General features: G+C 42.4%; 1 protein-coding gene across 2 annotated transcripts; it reads right to left on the reverse strand.

The window, feature by feature from the left end:
* Positions 1–885: 885 nt before the first annotated feature.
* Positions 886–19,870, reverse strand: lrsam1 (leucine rich repeat and sterile alpha motif containing 1). Of its 2 annotated transcripts, none has more exons than XM_079179144.1 (25): positions 19,635–19,870; positions 17,079–17,273; positions 15,486–15,542; positions 14,975–15,019; positions 14,751–14,828; positions 14,385–14,453; positions 14,216–14,300; positions 13,992–14,113; positions 13,809–13,899; positions 12,914–13,023; positions 12,736–12,765; positions 11,331–11,453; positions 9,382–9,521; positions 9,205–9,249; positions 8,212–8,282; positions 7,878–7,977; positions 7,684–7,771; positions 7,479–7,553; positions 5,559–5,639; positions 5,186–5,281; positions 4,886–4,984; positions 4,674–4,805; positions 2,956–3,022; positions 1,401–1,606; positions 886–1,179 (listed from the first exon to the last, which is right to left on the reverse strand). In XM_079179144.1, the coding sequence occupies exons 2-25, from the start codon at positions 17,148–17,150 to the stop codon at positions 1,057–1,059; spliced, it is 2,205 nt and encodes a 734-aa protein (XP_079035270.1). In that variant the 5' UTR covers positions 17,151–17,273; positions 19,635–19,870; the 3' UTR covers positions 886–1,056. The 2 variants fall into 2 exon arrangements, with proteins under 2 accessions (XP_079035270.1, XP_079035269.1); XM_079179143.1 differs by having other exon boundaries at positions 12,905–13,023.
* Between the last annotated feature and the right edge of the window lie 1,621 nt (positions 19,871–21,491).

Raw genomic sequence — 21,491 nt, forward strand, 5'->3', positions numbered from 1 at the left:
GGAGAAATGGTAATATATGCTCCGCTGAAGCACGATTAGGACACAAGGTGGGTCCTGTTTTATTAACTGATCTTGTGTCCAAATAGATTTTAAAGGGGTAGTCCACAAATCTAGCATTGCTCCTTTATTCCCATTCACTTTCATAAAGCTGTGGAAATAGTGAGAAAGGGCTGAGAAATACTGACTTTTAGCCCTTAGCATGGGACTTTCAAAAGCTCCTTCTAGAGCCACAGAAAACATTACACAACTGAATACGAGTAGGACTCAAACTAAACGTGACTCTCATTGTTCTTACATGGTGCACATTTAGACATTTCTTTGTGTTCCAGATTATTACACAGCAAACCTGTAGTGATAGAATTACAGTAATATAATACAGAGCGGAGGAGGAACTGGGGTGTTTACAGCAGCTCATTTTGGACCTGGGCAGAAGTCAGTTTCACCCTCCAATTGTCTTGATATGCATTGATATATAATTCCCTATATTAACAGAAGATAAATGATTCCAGCAGGCACAGAGGGGCCTGGATGAGAAGAATGGGAGGGCAGAACAAGACATTGAAGGGCAACAAGATGCTGCATCAGTGATGATAATAATCAACACATTATGTTTAGTTCAGATGATAGTTGGACAGGTATTAGTTTGGTTGACAACATAGACAAATAGTATTGTATGAAAAAGAGATTCCCAGAAAAAGGCACACATCAATTTAGAAACTACTATAAGGCAAAGAACATACAGTCTTCAACCAGTGAGTGGTGTAGTCCGCTTGGCTCTTAACACGTAATGCTAAAAATTTAAAATGTAATATTGAATTTAAAAGAACAACTAAATAAAACAGGCTTGGACACCACTGAAAACCAAAAACACAACACTAGTAAAAGTAACTCTATTCAGATTTGTTTCAGCATATACATCACAAAGTACCGTTTGGTTAATACAGGAAAGTGACTCAGTTCTTCGAAAACCTGCCAAAAGCCTACTCACAGCCGCTCCACGGTCATGCATAAATAAAGAGCGGAGCGGCGTGACGGAGTAGCACAGTGCAGTGGGTCCTAGCTGTGGTAGAGGCGTACGTGCTGGGATATGTTGCTACGACACAGAGGGCAGTTCTGCAGAGCGCCGCTGCAGACCTGACAACAGCATACATGACCACAGGGCAGGAAGATGACCTGAGACTGGAGACAGGGAGAGATGAGACACCATCAGTCGTGTTTCATATTTGAACTTCATTACTACAAACATCTTTACAGTCACTAAGGGGCAATCCTCTGCATTTTAAAGAGATTGGAGGGTGGTACACAAAAGCAGAAGCGTAAGGACTGGATTAACTGTGATTCATTCACACGCTCTATATAGGAAGGAAGTAGAGCGTGGTTGCAGACACAGCTTGTCTTACCCCAGTCTCCATGCAGACCACGCACTCTGAGGTCCCTGGTCCCTCCACAGGGCTGGGGGCTGAGGGGGTGACGGGGGTCCCTGGGGTGAGTGGTGGGCTGGGGATCTGGAAGGTGGAGGTGCTGGGAAGTGACTGAGGGGGGCTAGGGGACGGAGCCGTGGGGGTGACCTCAGCCCCCTCGTCCTGCTGGACAGCCTTACAGGCTCCTGGTGGAGGAGGAGACAGTGAGAGAACTGCGGACACATCCTACACCCTCCGCATTCTTTAAAGAGGTAGAAAAGAAGTTTTTGCTATTTAAACATGAATTCAATTTTCAATCACTTTTTTTGTTGTTTTCTTCTTTGATTTCAGTTCTGTAACCAGAGAGAATGTGAAATATCCCTTCTTTCATTGTTCACTCTCTTATATTCTATTAGGGACAATTTCATCCAGAAAAAAATAATCCAAAAAGTAAATGACCTTGAAATTCGGCATTTATTTTGCCATACAACTACTGAAACCATTATAAAATGTTGAAAATAAAGAAAAGGAAATAAATATATCAGGAACCAATAATATCAGCTAATATTAGCGAGGCACAGCTATAACAGAGTCTATCAGTCTTAGACGTTACACTGAGAATAGACGTCTCAGAACGGAGTCGGTTTGTGGCACAACGTCAATCTGATCATTTCAACAACAGCAGACTCACTACTCTGATGCACAGAAATAACAGAAAGATGAGACTGGATTCTTTCAGCGTCTGTTGTCCACAGCTGCTTCATACTGAATCAAAGTCTGCAGACATCTGAAGGCATCAGGACGCGTATGATGATAAATCTGTAGCCTGTGCTCGAGCGCAGTGGCGTTACACACAGCCGTCCACCATATATCATGATTAAATCAAATGAAACTACATAATAAGCACACATCAGACTGCTTAACTCAGTATTCTGCCCGTTTATGAGGCAGACACTGGATTATTGGAGTCCATTCATTCAGTACATCACAGCAACTAAAGAAAACAACTAATTCAGTGGTTCATGTTTTACGCTGCTGTGTCATATTTTAAGACAGGATGTATCTATTTAGGACGTGAGCTACAGTAGAAATATGACCGACAAAGAAGTGGGTGGATGCAATCATATGAACAGCTGCACTAAACTTATCATACCCCCCCCACATCATCTGGCTCTAGCTGCAGATTAGAGGCGCCGTGTGTTGCTCCGTCCTCAAAACTACCAGAGTTCTTTTGTTGTGCTGTTGTTGCCGAAACAACTATGATTAGTTCAGACGGTTCTGCAGCGAGACCAGCTGTGTGACCGTTTCCACTTCTTTCATCGCGTTACTTTTATGATGCCTACATTGTCATAAAGGTGTTAATTCAGTTATTATCTTTTATCATTGAGGTCATAGTAAAACATTTGAAACCCGTCTTAATGTAGTCCACTACAAGCGTTCACTCGGACCTCAATAATATACATAGTATGGACTTTTTGTACTTTTTCTTTAAAAACACACATTCTTTTCACTATAATTGTCGAATACATAAAGATGTAGGATGTGTGTAATATACCTTCAGGGTAGCGTTGAAGAGCCCAGTTCAGAAGAGCAGTTTGGATTCCGATTTCATTAATGCCAATCTGAAAAGAGAGAAATGAATAATGCCGACTATTCTTCACATGAATTACGTAGTTAAACCTGCACGCTTGTAGGCAGCACAACAAGCTGTAAACACAACACTGATATATTAACAGGTTTATGTATTGTCATTGTACAATAGGGTTGAACAACTAAATGCAGATTGTAGTCCCACTTTACACAAGATAAACTCAAAACCTATATTCTATATGGAGGGTGGAGGATGAGTTAAAGAGTCTCACAGCCAGAGGAAAGAAGCTGTTCTGAAGTCTGGTGGTTCATCAGCTGATACTTCTGTATCTCTCTCCAGACAGCAGCAGGTGAACAGGTTGTGTCTGGGTGGGTTTAGTCTTTAATATCCTGTGAGCTCTTCTCAGGCTCCTCTTCTCACCAATATCACTGATGCTCAGTAGACCAATGATGTTCAGGAATTTAGCCTTCTTAAGTTTCCTTCAGAAACACAGCTGTTTATGAGCTTTCTTCACCAGGATGGAGATGTGTGAGGACCTTGTCAGCTTGTTTGTGAACCTGATTCTCAGGAACTTAAAGCTGTTAACTTGCTCCACCTCAGCTCCATTGATTGACAGGGGTGTGCGTCTTCACCTCCTTTTTTCTCAGATCAACAATCAGCTGCTTGGTTCTACTGACGTTGAGCAGCAGGTTATTCTCTGAGCTCCACTCTGAAGGTTGTTGATGTCCTCTCTATATGAAGACTCATTGAATTATCAGGCTAGTTTGTCGCGGTGGCAGCAGGATAAGGAGAGTATTCCAGACGTTTTCCAGCAGGGGGTTCCTGAGGCGTTCCCAGGCCAGACAAGATATATTATCCTTCCAGCATGTTCTGGGTCTACCCAGGGGCCTCTTAACACTAGGACATGCCAGGGAAAACTCTAAAGGGAGTCACCCAGGAGGCATTCTGATCAGATCCCCGAACCACCTCAGCTGCCCCTTTAACCTGAAGGAGCAGCAGCTCCTCCGGATGTCTGAGCTCCTCACCCGATCTCTCAGGCTGAGCCTCCCTACGGAGGAAATCCGTATTGGCCACTTGTATCTACGATCTCATTCTTTCGGGTCACTACCCAAAGCGCGATATTTCATTGAGTTTTATTTGGTTGATGAGCATTTCTAGTACCTGCACCGGTTCGTATATTTCGTTCCCTTTCATGTACAACATCTTATCCTCATCCCTGGAGCAATGACTCACTCCCAACCCAGAGGGGGAGAACCATCAACTCAGACTTGAACCACTTCACATGCATCTGTTTTGTGCTATTTCTGATCATAGTGGAGGGACTTTGAGTCAATAGGACTCTGTACCGATGCTGGTGCAGCAGCTCAAGCAAACACTGTAGACTGGTGACACTGTGTTGACAGCTGATGGTGATACTGAGTGGTAAACAGAATGTACTATCTCTTTTCTAGTCTTCCGACCACTCAAAGCTGCTTTAACACTACATATGATCATTCACCCAATCACACGCATTCATCCTATGGGAGCATATTGGGGTTAAGTGTCTTGCCCAAGGACACAACGACATGGACTAGCGGAGCTGGGGATCGAACCGTGTGAGCCACAGTCTACGAGGTGAAAGATCTCAAATATCAAAAGGGCCAACTGATAGTAATGTGCTAGCAATGATGTTGCAAACAGACCTTCTTGAGGTCAGAGGCCGTCATGTGGCGAAGGGCCTCAGTTGTCACTCGATGATGAGCCAGGATGGGCAGGTAGTGCTGAGCCGACAGTTTGCATATCAGGTTGACCAACTCTTTCTCCACGCCCGCTTCCTGCAATGAGATTACCGTTTAACAACAGGACAGTTTGGTTCTCAGATGTTTCTGTGAGTCCAGCTTGCACCATACTGTACCTGCATGCGCAGTGACAGGGGCTTGGCATCCAACAGCCTCTGGTACTGGATCATCCAGTAGTTCTGCTGGTTGGACTCAGACTTCCGCTCCATCTCCGCCTGGAAAACACAAAGTGATTGCTGATCTCTTTTAACCTCTTGACCCCGGAATGAGGAAGACAACATGTGTGTAAAATGATTATCAGAAAGTAAATGTGAGCGGCCTCTGTAAACTTGTAACGTAAATCATGAGCCACTGCTCGGCTCTGAAAGAGAAGTGAAAGGCCCACTGAGGTCTGGACAAAGCAGCCGTTTCCTCACCAGAACCTGCCGCAGCTCCTGCTCTCTCTGGTCTCTCTGCTTCAGCAGCTGCTGCAACAAATCACTGAGAGCTGTTCGCTGCTCCACCAGAACCTCCTGTACGTGTACACACACACAATGACATGACAATACACTTATCAATAAATACTGTTGAAAGACTAAAAATAAATCACAAGCCTGCCTCTGATATGATAGTATTCACTCAATCAAAGTCACGTATTTAAAATCGTTTGGCATCTGTTTTTTATCTTAATGTGTAAAATGATAAATTGTTGACATGGAGCAATGACATGAAACTAGCCAAAAGAAATGATATAGCAGAAAGAAAATCGAATAAATGCAAAAGGCGATGCCAGAAGGCGGTGACACCCACCTGCAGGTTCTCAGCATCCAGATTGCGCCTTTTAATCTCCAATCTAGTCAGCTGCATTAATTCACCCTCTATGAGCTTGATCTGGGGACAGTGGAGAAGCAAACATGAAGCTAGCAGGAGAAGGGACATGCTGCTGTACGCTAAGTCAAGATAAAAACCTTGTCTGTGGGTATATTACACAGGGTTTTCGTGGCTACCCGACAGGTAATTAGAACGTTTTGAAAAAGGCAGATGCTATTAGCATTCTGGTGTCAGAAGCCAACAATACTGTTTGCATCTGAGCCGGGCCCACATTAGATACTCTATGTGCATATGTAGCCTCCTGTAGGCTGTGTATATTTGTCTGAAACCAAACCACGCTGCCAATGAAAACTGAGGATTATAATGATAATAATACAATAAATCAACCAAGTGTAACAATAGGCTTCTCACTGGACTCCAACTTAGGTGAAAGTCCTGAGTTTGACACATTCATTCACTACCTACACATAGTTTGTTGCTCTTTATACTACTACTACTAAATCTAAGCCTTTCAGCTAGCTAACTACTGCTAAATGAAGTAGCATATTCAACTTGGCAAGGTGTGAATAGTCGAATAGCTGCCGTGTGACTATTCTCACTCGGGTGTAAATAGACACTACTTTTAAAAAAATGACTTGACCAGAATGAGTAAATATGAGTAGGCTATGGGTGGGCTGCAGGTGACATGAGGGAAAGGAAAAAGAACAGAACAGGAAAAAGTAAATGACAATGACAATGTCTTTCTTCTCATCTTTACCAGCGGAACTTTGTCTAACAGCCAGAGAGAAAAGCAAAAAGATGTGCGTGTGACCACTTACATCTTCAAACCAAGTTTGGATTTCCCTGAACCTACATTAACACATTTTTTTGGCAACTTGGGAGCAGCAAAACAAGCTGTAAACACAACATTGCTATACATCACTTTTTAAGTTGACCTGGCTAACGTGTTAGCAGTTGTGTATTTAAGAAACCAGTAGACACAGAGCAACATTAGCATTCAATCTAGGTTGTGTTTGTGTCCACCTGATGAATAGAAGTTCAATATTTACTCTCCTTTCAGCTCCGTTTTTGGTCTCCACCAACTCCTGAGGGCGATATAATCTAAAAGATGAGAGCGCTGAGACTCAACCAAGGCAACAGTGAAGTTATGGGCCGGTAATCCGTACAGCTGAGTCGCGGGATAGTTCTCTGTTGGTACATCACTATGAGTCACACGTTTCACATTACATGGAATCATTTAATCAACTGGTAATATAAGAATAGTGACCTCCCCGTATAAACTGGAAGAGTTCACAGAAGGTCAGTGGCCGTTCAATCCCAGTGTCTGATCATACGGTTCTAAGTAAATTGACAATCAAATATATTTCTGGCATAAAGATCAATATTTATATTACATGATATACATGTATCCTTGGTGTTTGTTTTGACAATTAATTGTGACTCCCTAAATCACTCTTCTCTCAAGGACGTAATTTAACAAAATCCTAATGCATTCCCCCTCACTTATACAGTTGGATTCATTGACTAAAATACCTCTAAACAGTTCATCCACAAGTTAAAATAACTGGTATTTTAAAGTGCCATGTGCCTGTGGTTCATGCATTTTCTAATACGTAAATAATTCAGCAAAAAGAGACGTTTTAAAGCCTTTGTTCATCATCTGTGATGTGAACACATCAACTAGAGAGATGAAAGGTGTGCGTCCTGGTCAGAGTTCAGTCTAACATGCTAGTGCACCACAGAGCGTCTATCATGCGTGGCTGCTGACGGCTCCGTCAGCTGAACAGTATATCACACACAACAGCTTTTCATGTGATGGTGAGCCCCATCACATCAGTATCATAAGACCAGAGAAAGGTTGGACCCCCACCCCACCCATCTCCACCCGCCCACACAGACCTGGTTGCGGATGTAGCCGTGTACAGCGTCTTTCTGCAGCTGCAGGGCCTGGAAAGCTGCTTTCTGCATCTCCTCCTGCAGAGAGCAATGAGAGGGAATGACAGGACACGTGGTTGCTCAAAAAGTTCACACTGAGGTACGTTTCTCCACCAGGCTCTCACAGCACTGGTGCCAACTAAAGAAGACAAACCCAGGCTCAACATACCTCCTCTAAGATGTGGGCAACGGCTTTAGATTTGTCTAAAACTTGGAGGGACAGCATCTTATCAAACTTCCTGTCCATATTCTCCATGCTGTTATAAGACATGGGAGAGAGACAACACACTGAGTTTAGAACATGTTTCTCACAGCATCCAACTGCTCAGATCTGGTGTGTGTGTGTGTGTGCGCATGTCTAACCTTCTGTGGGCTTCAGACACCAGGCTCTGTCTGCGGAAGTCACTGGCCTCCTGGAGGAGGTTCATAGCACAGCCGTCTGACAGCATCTTCTGCATGGCCACTGAAAACAAACTCACTTCATCATTTTATACTATTCGACAATTAAATCCTACACAGCTGTTCCCTTAAGTTAGCAGCTAATTGATTGATCCATATATTTGATCGTACATATGTAAATGAATGGAAATACTGGGAACTATTTACATTTGTGCATTATTAATGTGAACAGAAGCACTACAGCCATGACTCTATATTCAGAACACTGTAGGTAAAGTACATCAGCCAAGCTGCTTACCAGCCACCTCCTTCCTCCTCAGTGAGTTGGCTTCTTCCTGTGTGATGGCAGTCAGATGCTCCATACGAATCCTGAAGGAAATAGCAACACTATGATGATTTGGTGTGTAACAGTAAAACACAGTGCAATAGTATGACAAAGAAATTATAATAAAATAGGGTGAACAAACAAACAAATATACAAGTATATTATTAAAGTGTCAAGTGTATATTAAAAGAGAAAAGATGTGCTACGGTGTGTAACAGTAAGAAGCTGTTCTGGGATGTAAGGGTCTGAGTCAGTGGGCATCCCGGGCTTTGGTCCTGAAGGACCGCAGATGGTTTAAAGTCACATTTTTGTCTTTTTGTTTTGTTTCATCAGGATTCTGTCAGTGGAACTCAGTTTTAATTTGAGTCAATGTTTTAGCGATAATCTCCTCACACAGCTTCCTGATACTGCCACGGATTTTGCAAAAGGGTATTTCTCCTGGCTGTAAAAATCCAATGAAAAGAAAGCGTACCTTGACGTCTGTATTTAGTCATCTAGGCTGAGAGTATGTTACTGACTTACCGCACTTCTCTCAGATCATGTATCATTATTGGTTATCAGGCGCTGAAAATGTTGTTTGACTTTTAATATGTCACTGAGGTCATCTGCTAAATGTGGCACCATGTATCAGTCAGTAGAACTCGGACTTATCAAATCATATAGGCGTATTCAGCCACAGTTAAAATGTTACATTGTGGAGCTGAATATTTCTTTCTATAAAACGGATTGTGAATTTTAGAAATCATTACATCTGTCTTTTTTCAAAAATGTTGACAATGCTCTGGAGCTATGGACTTGTTTGAATCACACAAGTCTGTAACAATCCTACAAGCACCGCTGGAATCTAATTCTACAAAAAGTAGAATATTCTCTACCAAGCCTGCACCCAGTATGTATTGCTATGTGCTGGAGTGCCTCGTGTGTTTTTGCTGCGATAGATCATGGATCACTGGTCTGTCCACTCACCGATCTTCCTCCATGGCTTGAAGAAACGCTGTACTTTTTTTCTGTCTGGAGAGATGAAAATAAACACACAGCAGTTAGCAGCATATAGCATCTATCATGTGACACAGATCCACTCACCACCTCTTCACAACAAAGCAAACATCACTACATTACATAGCCAGTTCCTTCAGGTCCTACCTGTTTTTGTCCATCAGCATGTTGCTGATGCGACTGCTGATGCCGTCTTCAGCTTGTCTGACTTTCTCCAGCACCAGCAGCCTCTCTGCCTCCTGAGTTCTCTGCTGCTGGCTGACCCCCAGCTCCAGACGCTCCTGCTCCTACGCGTCAGATAGACGCAGATGAAATCAGCAAAAACAACTTAGAAATAGCTCACAAAACAGACACAAAAGAAAGAAACTCCCTCGTTATTGGCTTCTTCAGAGAGTTGGTGGAACCTGAAGCACAGGGGTGAACCGCATCGTCACGCAGTGAGAGGATGACCGCTGTGTCATGAAAAAATATCTTTATAGAATAATAAAATAAATAATTTTTCAAAATATTAATCAAAACATTTTTGAATATTATGCACATAGTATGAATACTATATAAATGAATAGATTGGGGGTGCACTGATCCGACTTTTTGCGTCTTTGGTAAAGATAAAGATAAAGAGGTATTTATTCCGTTTGGTAGCCCTCAGCCAGCAGCAGCAGCAAACAAAACAACGGTAAACAATATACAAGATAAAAGTACACAAAAGGAATAAAAATGTTACTAAAGTAATAAAAGCTGTATCAGCTGATACAGAGTACTGATCAATGAGCTGTATGCCTCACTAAGACACTTGACTTAAAACATGTTTTACTGACTGTTAAACAACATATAACAACTAAATACATAGAAATACAGTTCCTGAAATGTTATATAGTATTAAATAATAAATCGTACACCAACAACTTGAATAGGAATTACAATTCAAGTGTTAATCGTATTAATACAGCAAACCTGAACAGGACGTAGAATCCCAGCATACAATACATGCAGTATATAAACATTAGAAGTTGATTTTTAAATATAATAACGAAAGTGTGGAGCAGGAAAAAGACGCCAGCCGATTAATCAGCTGATACCACTCCCCCACACACAAAAGCAACCTGACAGACTGTACTAACTGCTTAAACTGATCATCTAATACAACCTAAATAAATAGCCTATATAAATATGGAACTGCCATAAAATTCATAGTAATTAATAAATAAATCCTAGATGAGTATCTTTCATTTTCTTTAAAGAGAGAAGTGAAAGGTTTCCGACTGCCCCATCAGCTGGAGTTCATCACATGTTTTACTTCTGTCCGCTATCTTTGCATTGACTCTCTGAATCTCATCCTTAGTAAGAGAACATCCTGTGTGATTAGATGGATTACATCATTGGAATATGTTGAGTGGCTGATGACTGGCCAGGAAACCATTCATGTTGGTACATATTCCCGAGATAAGGAGCATACTGTAGCGGGATTGCCTTTCACTTCATGAATAGTTGATGGCTGAGAGACTGTTAAATTGGTCAACAAGTTAAAGGTGACAGTTGAATTATTTATTTTCCGTCTTGTATGGTGGACAAAGAGCTGATAGTGCTGCGTTATATATTGAGAAATACATTCTGTGGGGAGAAATAAACTGAAAGTAGGTCAGATATGACATAACCACTTGTGTGCTTGCAACAAAATCAGCTGTTCACTGACACCACAAAGGTTTAGCTCACATGTTGTAACTCCATCACCAGAAAGAATCATGAGCATTTATGAAGTGGAGGAAAAATGATCTCTGATGTAGTTTACATTGACAAACGTAATTCAAAGTCTGTTATGCATTTATGGCTGGAGTGCTGGCGCTGTACTGTACAATGAACTCTATAATGAAGCAATGCCACAACTTCCCCACAGCTCACTGTTCGTGTGTTGAAAGACATAGTTGACAGTTAGGAGTTTCAAAGCAACAACAGTGAGCTTGGAAGATTATTTAGCATAGCAATACATCGGCGTAGTGACATAAGACAAAGCTCCATCAAAGAATTGATAAAAAGCATATCTATCCAACACTGCTGCGAGTGAGCACGTGAGACGTATCTCGATGCTACCGTAGTACCTGTCGGACTGAGTGGAGGATGTTTTCCTTGCGGGAGGTGTTCATGAGGATGAGCTGGGTGTGCTCTTTTTTCTTCTCCTCAAGGTGCCACTCAAAGGCCAGCTTTGCCTGCTGCTTCTGCTCCTGATGGACAGAGGGATAAGTCAGAGGGCCCTATTCAAACCATCTATAGCACATGGTGCAAGTGCATTTAGGGCGTGCCCAGCTCTACTTATGCAAGTTAAACTGTGCATAATCTGGGTGCAAAGTGAGGCGCAAGGGGCAAAGGGGTTGTATTTAGTCTCTTCATTAATCATAAGTGTGCTCTGAGTAAAAACATGTTTGAAACCAATCAGTGTGTCATCTCCCATTCCCTTTAAAAGCCATGTGCACCCTCTGCCTCCCCAGTCTTCCAATCTTCTGTCCCATTAACAACTCCATTTGACAGCATATGAGCTAATGCACTGATACCCTATTGAACTGTGGAAGAGTGCTGCTGGGTGTGTAACAAGCTGAGTGTGCACGCGTTTACATAGCAGCAAAATACGGCACCATTGACTTTAGAGCAGGGTTCTGTTGGGCAATGGTGCGCTCACTCTCTGCTGCCTCGAGATAGCAGTGTGCCAACAATGCTCCTGACGATACCTCATTTTAACACCAACACACCACTGGGAGCACAGATGGGTGCAAGTACATTTGCTACTTACACTATGACAGCTGGGTCGGTCTGAAACTAGCAATGACACTTGCATTGTGTGCCATTGAAAAATACAAATGAAAATCAACCAATAACAAGCTAAAGAAAGCTGTCCTTACTTGTTAACCTGCACAGCTTTCATATGAACTATGGTATGGACAACAACGTCTTTTTAAGGGAAGCTGTGAAATGTTTTTAAAGGCATGAATGAGCTCAACAGGATTATGCTGTAAGGGACTCACAGATACTTTTAGTAATCTGACATAAAAAGCCATCTTCATGGGACTTTATCACTGCATCTCATTCGACTGTTTAAGGCAAAATACCCGCTTTGGCATCATGGACTGGGTCTGGCCTGAAATGCAGCATCCTTGCAACAAGACTCAGTGAGCACTGCAGTAATAGCTGAATGTCTTCTGGGATTCAGTAGAGAAAACGATCCGTCTCTTTAGCTGCTGAATGCTCCACTGTGTTCAACAGCTAGTCTCTGAATGAGTCTGTCTGCTGTTTGCAGCTGAGCACAAAGTGCTGCTGCTGCCAACGACGCCGATGAGAACGGTGAAGTTTCAAACCTTAAAACCAAAACAATGAGCTGAAGAAATGCTTAAAAAACCTCAGTGGAGCGGAGGGGTACTCCAGAGTTGGTGATAATTATCTGTGGGTTTGTCACTTTCACAATTCAAATGAAATGTGTGCAGCTGAGAGCCCCCAGTCACTCGAGTCCCATACCTTTCTCTTCTCGTAGTCACTGAATTTGGTCTGCAACAGAAAGTGAGGAAAGATTGAATGAGACTTTCAGTGTCATCAACAGAAACAATTAACAAGTTCCAAGTGAACAGCACTACCGTCATAAAAGTGACTTTCTACCCTTGTGTAGGGACGTGTGTTCGTGTGTCACCTGCTGTACCTGCCAAGCCTCCTCCAGGCCATCCACACAGTCAGAGTTCTGTTCGCCACACTCGTTCTCCAGCACTGGCAGGAGATACTGGGATGGAGGGCAGTACTCCTCTCCCAGCTCTGAAAACCACATCAACCAAGATATCTAACTAGTCTCCTATACAGTCTTATATATCGATCATGTGAATACCATGAATTCTTTGGACAGTAAGACATCCTCTCACTGTCACTGAATGGTTACATGCCCCTCTGTAGTTACACGTTTCAATGAAGTCTTAAACCCGCGAGAAGCCGGTTTAATGTAACTTTAGTGTTTGTGCTACACAAACTTCACCGTCAATTAAACACTATTGAAACTACAAGACATACATAACAACCATGCCATTGCACAGGGGCGACTGTGTCTCAGTGAAAGTGTGGGTCTCCCAACAGGTTCGATTCCAGGCTCTGCTAGTCCATGTCGATGTGTCCTTGGGCAAGTAACTTAACCCCAAAATGCTCTTGTAGGCTGTGCCGGCGGTGTATGAATGTTAGTTAGTCCTGATGAGCAGGTGGCACCTTGCATGGTAGCTCCTGTCATCAGTGTGTGAATGGGTGAATGATGACATGTAGTGTTTGAAGAGCTTTGAGTGGCTGGAAGACTAGAAAAGCTCTGTACAAGTACAGACCATTTACTATTCTTATTATCTTAAAGAAAAAAACCTGTTTGTTTTGGCCAGCCTCAGTGATATGACACTATCTAAAACCCCCGTGGATAAACTCAATCACAAAACGTTGGTTCTGTTCTGTGAGGAGAAATGGCTTTTCACTAAGCTACAAAATATCTACACATATCTATAAATCTGCATGGTAGTGATGAGTGTGTGTGTGTGCGCGAGTGTGAGTAGCATGAAGTAAAGCCTCACCGGTGCATAGGAAGCGCTGGATGCTCTCTGTGCCCTCTGTACACACAGACGCAGGCGGGTAGGACATCATAGCAGCATCAAGGGTAAAGCTCTGTCATAGAACACACACAGGGTTAGTTTAAAACCATATCTAAGCTTGGATCCTTCCTGCATTCCTGATAGTTTGAATCCCGAGACACACACCTCTAGGGTGCGGATGTAGACCAGAGCTTTGGGGAGCTGGACGATGTTGTTGTCACTCAGGTCCAGGGTGCGCAGGCTGCTCAAAGAACCGACTGAGGACGGCAGCTCACTGAGACAGTTACCTATACAGATAAACAGTGATGGAGGAAAACATAAGCTATGTTATTTGACCTGTACATCTTCTCTAATTATTGGGAGGAAGCAGGAGGCAGGAGGCAGCATACCCTTCAAACTGAGCGTCTGCAGAAGACGCAAATCCCCGATGGATTCCGGCAGGGCCTTTAGGTGGTTCTTCTCCACATTCAGAATCTGATAGGACACAAAATGGACATGCACGGATGAGGAGTAGCATTCATTGACACTTATTTCCCTTGTAGTTCAGAATGACTTTACCTGCAGTGATGCCAGCTTCCCAATGTCTTCTGGGAGGGAAGTGAGCTTGTTCTCATGCAGATCCAAAACCTTTAGAAGCGGACAGATTCAGTTATTCTTTTTTGTGATGAAGTGTTTAGGCTTCTAGTGGAAATTCTGGTCTTTTGGGAAACCATCATAAATGAGTCATCGTCAGATGGGATGCCCTGTATCTTTATATTCTCTTCTTATGCAGTGACAGAAAAGCCAACCTCATGCTGCTTCAGAACCGCCACTTTGACCAAACTAGCCAACTAGACCTAACTGTTTTTTAAATCATATCACGCTTTAATATGAGTTTAATAGTCACTTAAATTTCCCATCATGCTTGTGTCTGGATTACACTACCTTTAACGTGGCAAGAGTGCTGATGTCACATCCTTTGGGCAGAAATGACTTCAGCTCATTGTTATGGAGGATGAGGACCTGAAGAAGAGGACATATCTGACTGCTGACTGTTCAGCAAGGGACACGTACAAATACTGACACAGTGGTATTGTATACGTATTGGTAATACAGTGTTTGACACATCAATAGAATAAAAAATAAATATACTAGGTCTCCAGGCTTACCTTCTTTTGTAGCACCTTGCAAATGGAAAAGGCACTTGAGGGAACCTGTGACAGAACAAACCAGTGATGTCTCCATCTGCAGTGCAAACCACACACTAATAATACAGACTTAATACTACTCAATACAGAATTCTACAAACAAATATCAAGAGTGAGAGAGGGGTGGGGGGGGGCATAACTGAAACTTGGGCGTCTGTTATTTGGTAATAGGTCTTTTTTTACAAAAGACGTTTTGATATGTCACAGTAGGACAATCACAGGTGTAGGTAATAAAATGATCCTCCCATCTTGCTCTCCGAAATAACAGGAATAAAGGGGAAAATGAAAAAAAAAGGATACGACTAAAAACCCCAAACTGTTGAACTATTCCTTGAAGATAACTTAATAGTGCCTTTAAGTTACTAAACCTGGCTTTCAAACATTTGAACATTTGTTGTCCTATTAATAGACTTTTTGTCACCAATAGTCATCAGTGAAGCTTGCCTCACACTGTTGACAGTAACATCCTCACCTCTGAGAGTTCACAAGCTGAGATGTCCAGGATGTCATCAGCACCGGCCTCCTTAGACTGAGGAACGAGGAACGACAGTTATTGGGTTTGTTTAGAATAGACATTCGTTCTTTCAGACAGCAAGGGCGCATCATGTTATCTTAAAGACAATACTTCCACATTGGGGCGATGAATTTTTGATGAATAACTCATAATCACACAAAGATTGCTGCAGCTTGTCCCAGTAACATCATGTAATCTCAAGCTGTGAGCACATTGTAACTACAGGTAGGGCTGCCCCTTTAAGGTCATGGCTCAGATCATCTGGAGGTGACCCCTCAGTTGACTCTTCAAGTTGAGCCGTCTATGAAGTAAATAAATGTATCATAAAGACATTGGTTGTATGGAGATGAATGGTGATGACACGGCAAAAATGTCACACCCACAACGCATGGTTAACGAGACGGGGTCCGTGTTTCTTTACGGGTTTGGGTGGTTTGCCGTCAACGAGGATGGTCCATCTGGTTGACAAAGGCGCTGGGAGCAGGGGGCCCCGTCAGCTAAGTCACATTGTGTATCCCTATATGTCCCCTCGTGGCATTGTATGTTTACATAGCGCCCACTCACGGATATCATTGTGAAGCGTAATAAGTTTGAAAACAGATGCAGACCTCACCTTATGTTCTGTTCATTATGAAACTGTGGCGAGTTGCATTTGACTATATTAACGTGGTTAAAAATCCTCACGGAGACTTATGCTAATAGTTTCTGATTGGCAGACACATTGCCAAAAGAAAAGGAATGAATAGTTGAATCTTCATAGTAAACAGCCAAATACAATTTGAATGCAAAAATTCTGGTACAGTCCTAATTAGAGATGTGGAAATGTCTTGATTCTAAGATGCATGATATGGTGTTGAACGATAATCTCGTCTTATCGCCCAAGCCTACTTGGAAGAAGCCTCATCAATATCTCCAGCTGTGGTCTCTGAGGTAGTTAAGAAGCTCCTCAGTGGCAAGGTGCCAGGTGTGGGTGAGAGTAATCCCCTCCAAGTCTGAGGCCACGGTTCTCTGCCTGAACTGTGGTGAAGAGTGAGCGGAGCCAGAAGACAAAGCTTTTGATGTTTCAAGCCTCGCCTATGACTATGAGCTTTGGGTAGTGGTTGACAGAATGACATTGTGGATACAAGCAGCCAAAATGAGTTTCCTCCGTAGGGTGGCTTGGCTCACCCTTAGTGGTAGGGTGGGAAGTTCAGACATCCAAGGGGAACTCGGGAGTAGAGCCTCTGCTCCTTTGCGTCAAAACTAACCAATTGATGTGGTTCGGGCATCTGATCAGGATCCTCCTGGGCACCTTTCTTTGGAGGTTTTTAGGGCACGTACCACTGGTAGGAGATCCAGAGGTATACCCAGAGCAGGATAGAGAGATTACATATCTCATCTGGTTTAGGAACGCCCCGGGGTCCCCCAGGAGGAACTGGTAGACATTGCTGGGGAGAAGGACATTTGGACGACCTTGCTTAGCTTGCGGCCACTGCGGCCACGCCAAAGATAAGCGGCAGAAACAAGACAGATGGATGGATGGACATATTAATATAAACACACTCGTCTCACCCTGTACAGCTGATATTCCAGTCTCTTCTGGGAGTCCTCGCTGGGTTTCCTCTTTCTGAAGAACAGAGGCATCCTGAGTTGTGCCTGTCCTACCGTCTCTCTGCCTGCTGGGTTTCCCTCCTGTCCCTCCACTACAACAAGAGCCACTCCAGATGACTGATGGGCAGGTTGGAAGGCACTGACAGAGCCTGCACTCTGAAAAGTAAGAACATTTGAACTAATCAGATGGAGCAATATAGCTTGAACTCATATAGCAATAACCCCTTAGAACTTCCACAATACCTCATATGATGAATGGAAACTATAAATAAATGTGGAAATTGTACATTAAAGCTGACTGAATACATGTTTGTTGGCCACTTGGAAACTTGTGGAACAAAAAACACAAGACCAACTTAACCTTAAAAGGTTGTTGTGGTGAATGTGTTAGCCCTTTACTGTCTTTTTACACATTCAGCAAATGCAGAGCAACATTATCATTCATTTGGCCACCTGATTAATGTAAGTCCAATATCTACGCTGTTTATGGTCTCCACCAACTCCTGAGACAAATACCTGGCTCTTCAGTGGCTAAATGCTCCAGTATGTTCACCAGCTAGTGGCTAACTTTGACTGTCAGCTGTTTGGTAGTGTACAGTGTTTTTAGCTGAAAACAGCTGCCTGCTACTGTCTGGAAACAAACTTGATGAGAGAAGTTTGAGGTCTGGAAATCCAAGACAATTAGCTAAAAAAGGCAAAACATCTCAGTACCGCTGAGTGTGGTGATAATTTAGGTGGGTTTGTTACTGCGAGTGACACCTTTACACAGTCATTTGAACCATTGTTACAAATATAAAAAATAATGATTGGTACAGCTTGAAATTATTTAAATGTTTTTAGAAAAAAGAAATGTCTTTCCTAAGGGAAACTCTGTGTTCTTGTTCGGCCTAATTTCTGATAAGGCCTCATTTGAGGACTATTTCAGTATGTTTCAACCTGCTCTATTTAAACATGTGCAAATCTACATATAGGCCATATTTTGATGAGCCCTTGTTATCCCCCCTGAAACATACAACCATTACTATATGCAAGTCAGTATTACAACCCCCAACTCCACTAGAAAAGTCAAAGTCCATCATTTTATTCTAAAACAAGTTCGGGCATCAGAAGCTAATTTCATACCTAATGTGTGTGAGGAGACACAAGTAATACACAACAAAAAATATGATGTTTCCCACGATTGTTCAGTCCCCCTACCATGCTCATGAGCCACTTGTTTGTCCCATGTATCTACCAGTGATGGCAGCCAGTAATAGACGATCATCTACTAGAGATGTCACATCTGTCTAGGGCAGGGGTCTTCAAAGTTTTTCAGGCCAAGGACCCCCAAACTGATGGAGCAGGGACCCCAGACTATATATATATACTGTATAAAATTGTGTTTTATATTAAACTGGGCCTAGTGCCATGTATAAACATACTTCTTTATTGTGCATTCTAAGCTATTCTAATAATACACAGGTTGATATATTCATGTTGTTATTTTAAACATGAAGGTACAGTGAGTAGGGGGGTCGTGCCACTGACATTTAGAAACATACCTTCAGCTGATACCAATGACAATATCAACATTGTCTGTCAATTGCATGATAATCATGCATACAAGCTGTTCAAATAGATGTTTTTATTTTAAGCATCAATGTGGAAACGGAAATGAGTGATGGCCTATTAGTGCCACTGTCATGCATAAACACACCTGTTATCTTGCATACAATAGTGAACTATTAAAATAATAGACAGATTCATGTTTGGAAAACAAAAAAAAATAGTCTAATCACCCAAGAATTTCGCGGACCCCCTGCAGTACCTCCGCGGACCCCTAGGGGTCGCGGACCCCCTTTTGAAGACCTCTAGTCTAGGGTGATCCTGACTATCGGCCTGATGTTTAAGACACTTTCCTCTCCTTATCTTATCAACGACATGAAAAAGAAGAAAGAAAAATGCGTGGATATATAATAACACACACACACACACACACACACACACACACACACACACACACACACACAGGACCAGGAATTATGTATTGGTTTTCGTTTTGAGCAGCAACTCTAACGTTTGTGAACCCAACCCAGTAACTCACTCATTCATCTTAAACTATTATTTCAGTGATGTAACTACTGATGACGGAATCTGTTTAAGTAACATGGATGTGAGCGGGGGGGGGGGCATTAACGTAAAGTACGTAGCTAACGTTTCTTAACAGCAAAACAAGTACAAATATTGCCAAAAGCAACACTTTGGGCCATATGACAACCGCTGTCAGGCTACCCATGTAGCTCTTAATAGCAACGATATGAATATTAGCCCGCTGTAGGGAGGTTAGCTAGCTCACTTCACACCAATAAGGCTAAATGTTATACCATATAATGTTAGCTTAGCCAGATGACAACTTGGCCCTCTGGCTGACGTTATAGTTAGCGAACACAAGCTAACAAAGCTATCATGTAGCATAACAACAACCCACATGCTATAACAACACAGTTAAACTAAAGCCAGGAGTTTAACTTTACTCACGGGCCGTGTGTTGATGTTTCACTAATCCTCACTCTTCCGGTTAACGTTAACGTTATCTGAAGAGCCAGAGGGGGAGTTCAGATGTAGACTGTTAACAAGAGGCGTTGAACATTAGCGTTACTTTAACGTTAGCTCGTGATTAGCCAAGTCAGTCGTAGAAAGCGGAAATATGATGTCGGTGACTTGCCTAGTTAAAAAAGATGATGATGGTCACTCTTCCTCAACGAAGGCTGCTTATCGACATCATAACAAATAACGGCATTCGATTATCTTCTTCCTCTAGTAACGAGTGGATTCACTAGCTAGAAGACACATGTCGCCCTCTACAGAATGGAGTGTGTAGTATCAACGCTATTTTATTTACAGTGGATTTCAGTATATCATTTATGCAGTACAGTATGTATCGGAAACATGTTTTCTCAAGGAAACACATCATTTCACGTGTCCCAAAGACTCTGGTGTGTAAATGTAAATTCAGCTTTCTGGAAAAGACTATTTATGAAGTTCACCTTCAGGCCTTTCTGCCAGAGGGGTGTTCTGTAATTGTCCTCAACCTGACTGATTTGCTGCCTAGACCTAAGGCCTTGAAGGCACACTTCTCCAATGTGCGAGCAGCACGACGCATGAACTTCTACTATAGTGTTGATGTAACTAATTGAATGATACTGTTTTCACGATTTAGGCATAACTTTGCTGTGTATAAATGTGTTAGTTTTAGTGTTTAAGCAAACAGCACTATGTCCAATGCAGATGCTCAAACTCGTGTCACCTTATAGTGAAGCTAACCCACCTATGGTCTAACTGTGTTAGTAATACATGCACATGAAACCATGGGAGCATAGCAGAACACACTCACATACAGCTTCATTAACATCGCAGGGGCATGACTTAACATGAGATTCAGGTCCATCATCCATCACCTTAAGGACTTTAATATAATGGATGTCTGTCCTATATTTTCGACAGCATTCATTCCTGCATCTTAGCAGTTTGTCCACCAGAGGTCACACTCTACAAATGTGTGTTGGTATCTCAGAGTGCAAGGTGGGAAACATACAATATGACTGCTTGTGGTAATGATTACATTCTCGGTTTTCTTTGTGCCTTTCTGGCTTAGCGACAGCATGTCAATGAAAAATAGAGTACCCTCTCCAAGCTTTTACAGCTAAGCGAACTCATACAGGTAAATGTGTTTGGATGTGGTTTTAAGCTACACCACATCTTAATGTTTTATAGTCACATCAGCTGTTTCCCCAGTGCTTTGTCATTCCTGCCCATTAACTCAACAGATTAGTTCCCTAACGTCTTCATACAAGCCTATTCTGGTTAACAAGAACTTTATTATTATTATTATTACTATTATTAACATAAGCACACAACCTCTGAGACTCTGGATCCTTGAGCAGCCCTGTCCCAGAGAGCAAAACTCTGCTGTGCTTATACAGAGCTCTGCAGGTGTGATGTAGGATTGTGGTTCCAGCTACAGGCTTAGTTAGACCACAAGAGGCACACAGCGCTGACTATATAACCACATCATCAAGGCGATGACAGGGAACTGACATTGTGGTAAGAACAGCACCCCTTTGGAGTCTCCCTGAACTGTAACCCTAAATGCAATAGTATATCCTTAGATGTGGATATGCATGCGTATTAATAGAGAATCTGTCATCAACTTTAACTTTAATCTAATGCCACAGCATTACGTTATTAAGACTCAGTAAACTAAACACTAACTTCATCTTATTACACTCAGTGGGTCTTCAATTGACATAGTAGGGTGAAAAAAGCATGGAAAATCAACAGTGTTCCAGTTATGCTTTAACACATCCATCCCAGCTTTTTCTATAAAACTAGCAT

This window comes from Pholis gunnellus, assembly GCF_910591455.1.
Source record: "Pholis gunnellus genome assembly, chromosome: 18".
NCBI classification, from domain to species: domain Eukaryota; kingdom Metazoa; phylum Chordata; class Actinopteri; order Perciformes; family Pholidae; genus Pholis; species Pholis gunnellus.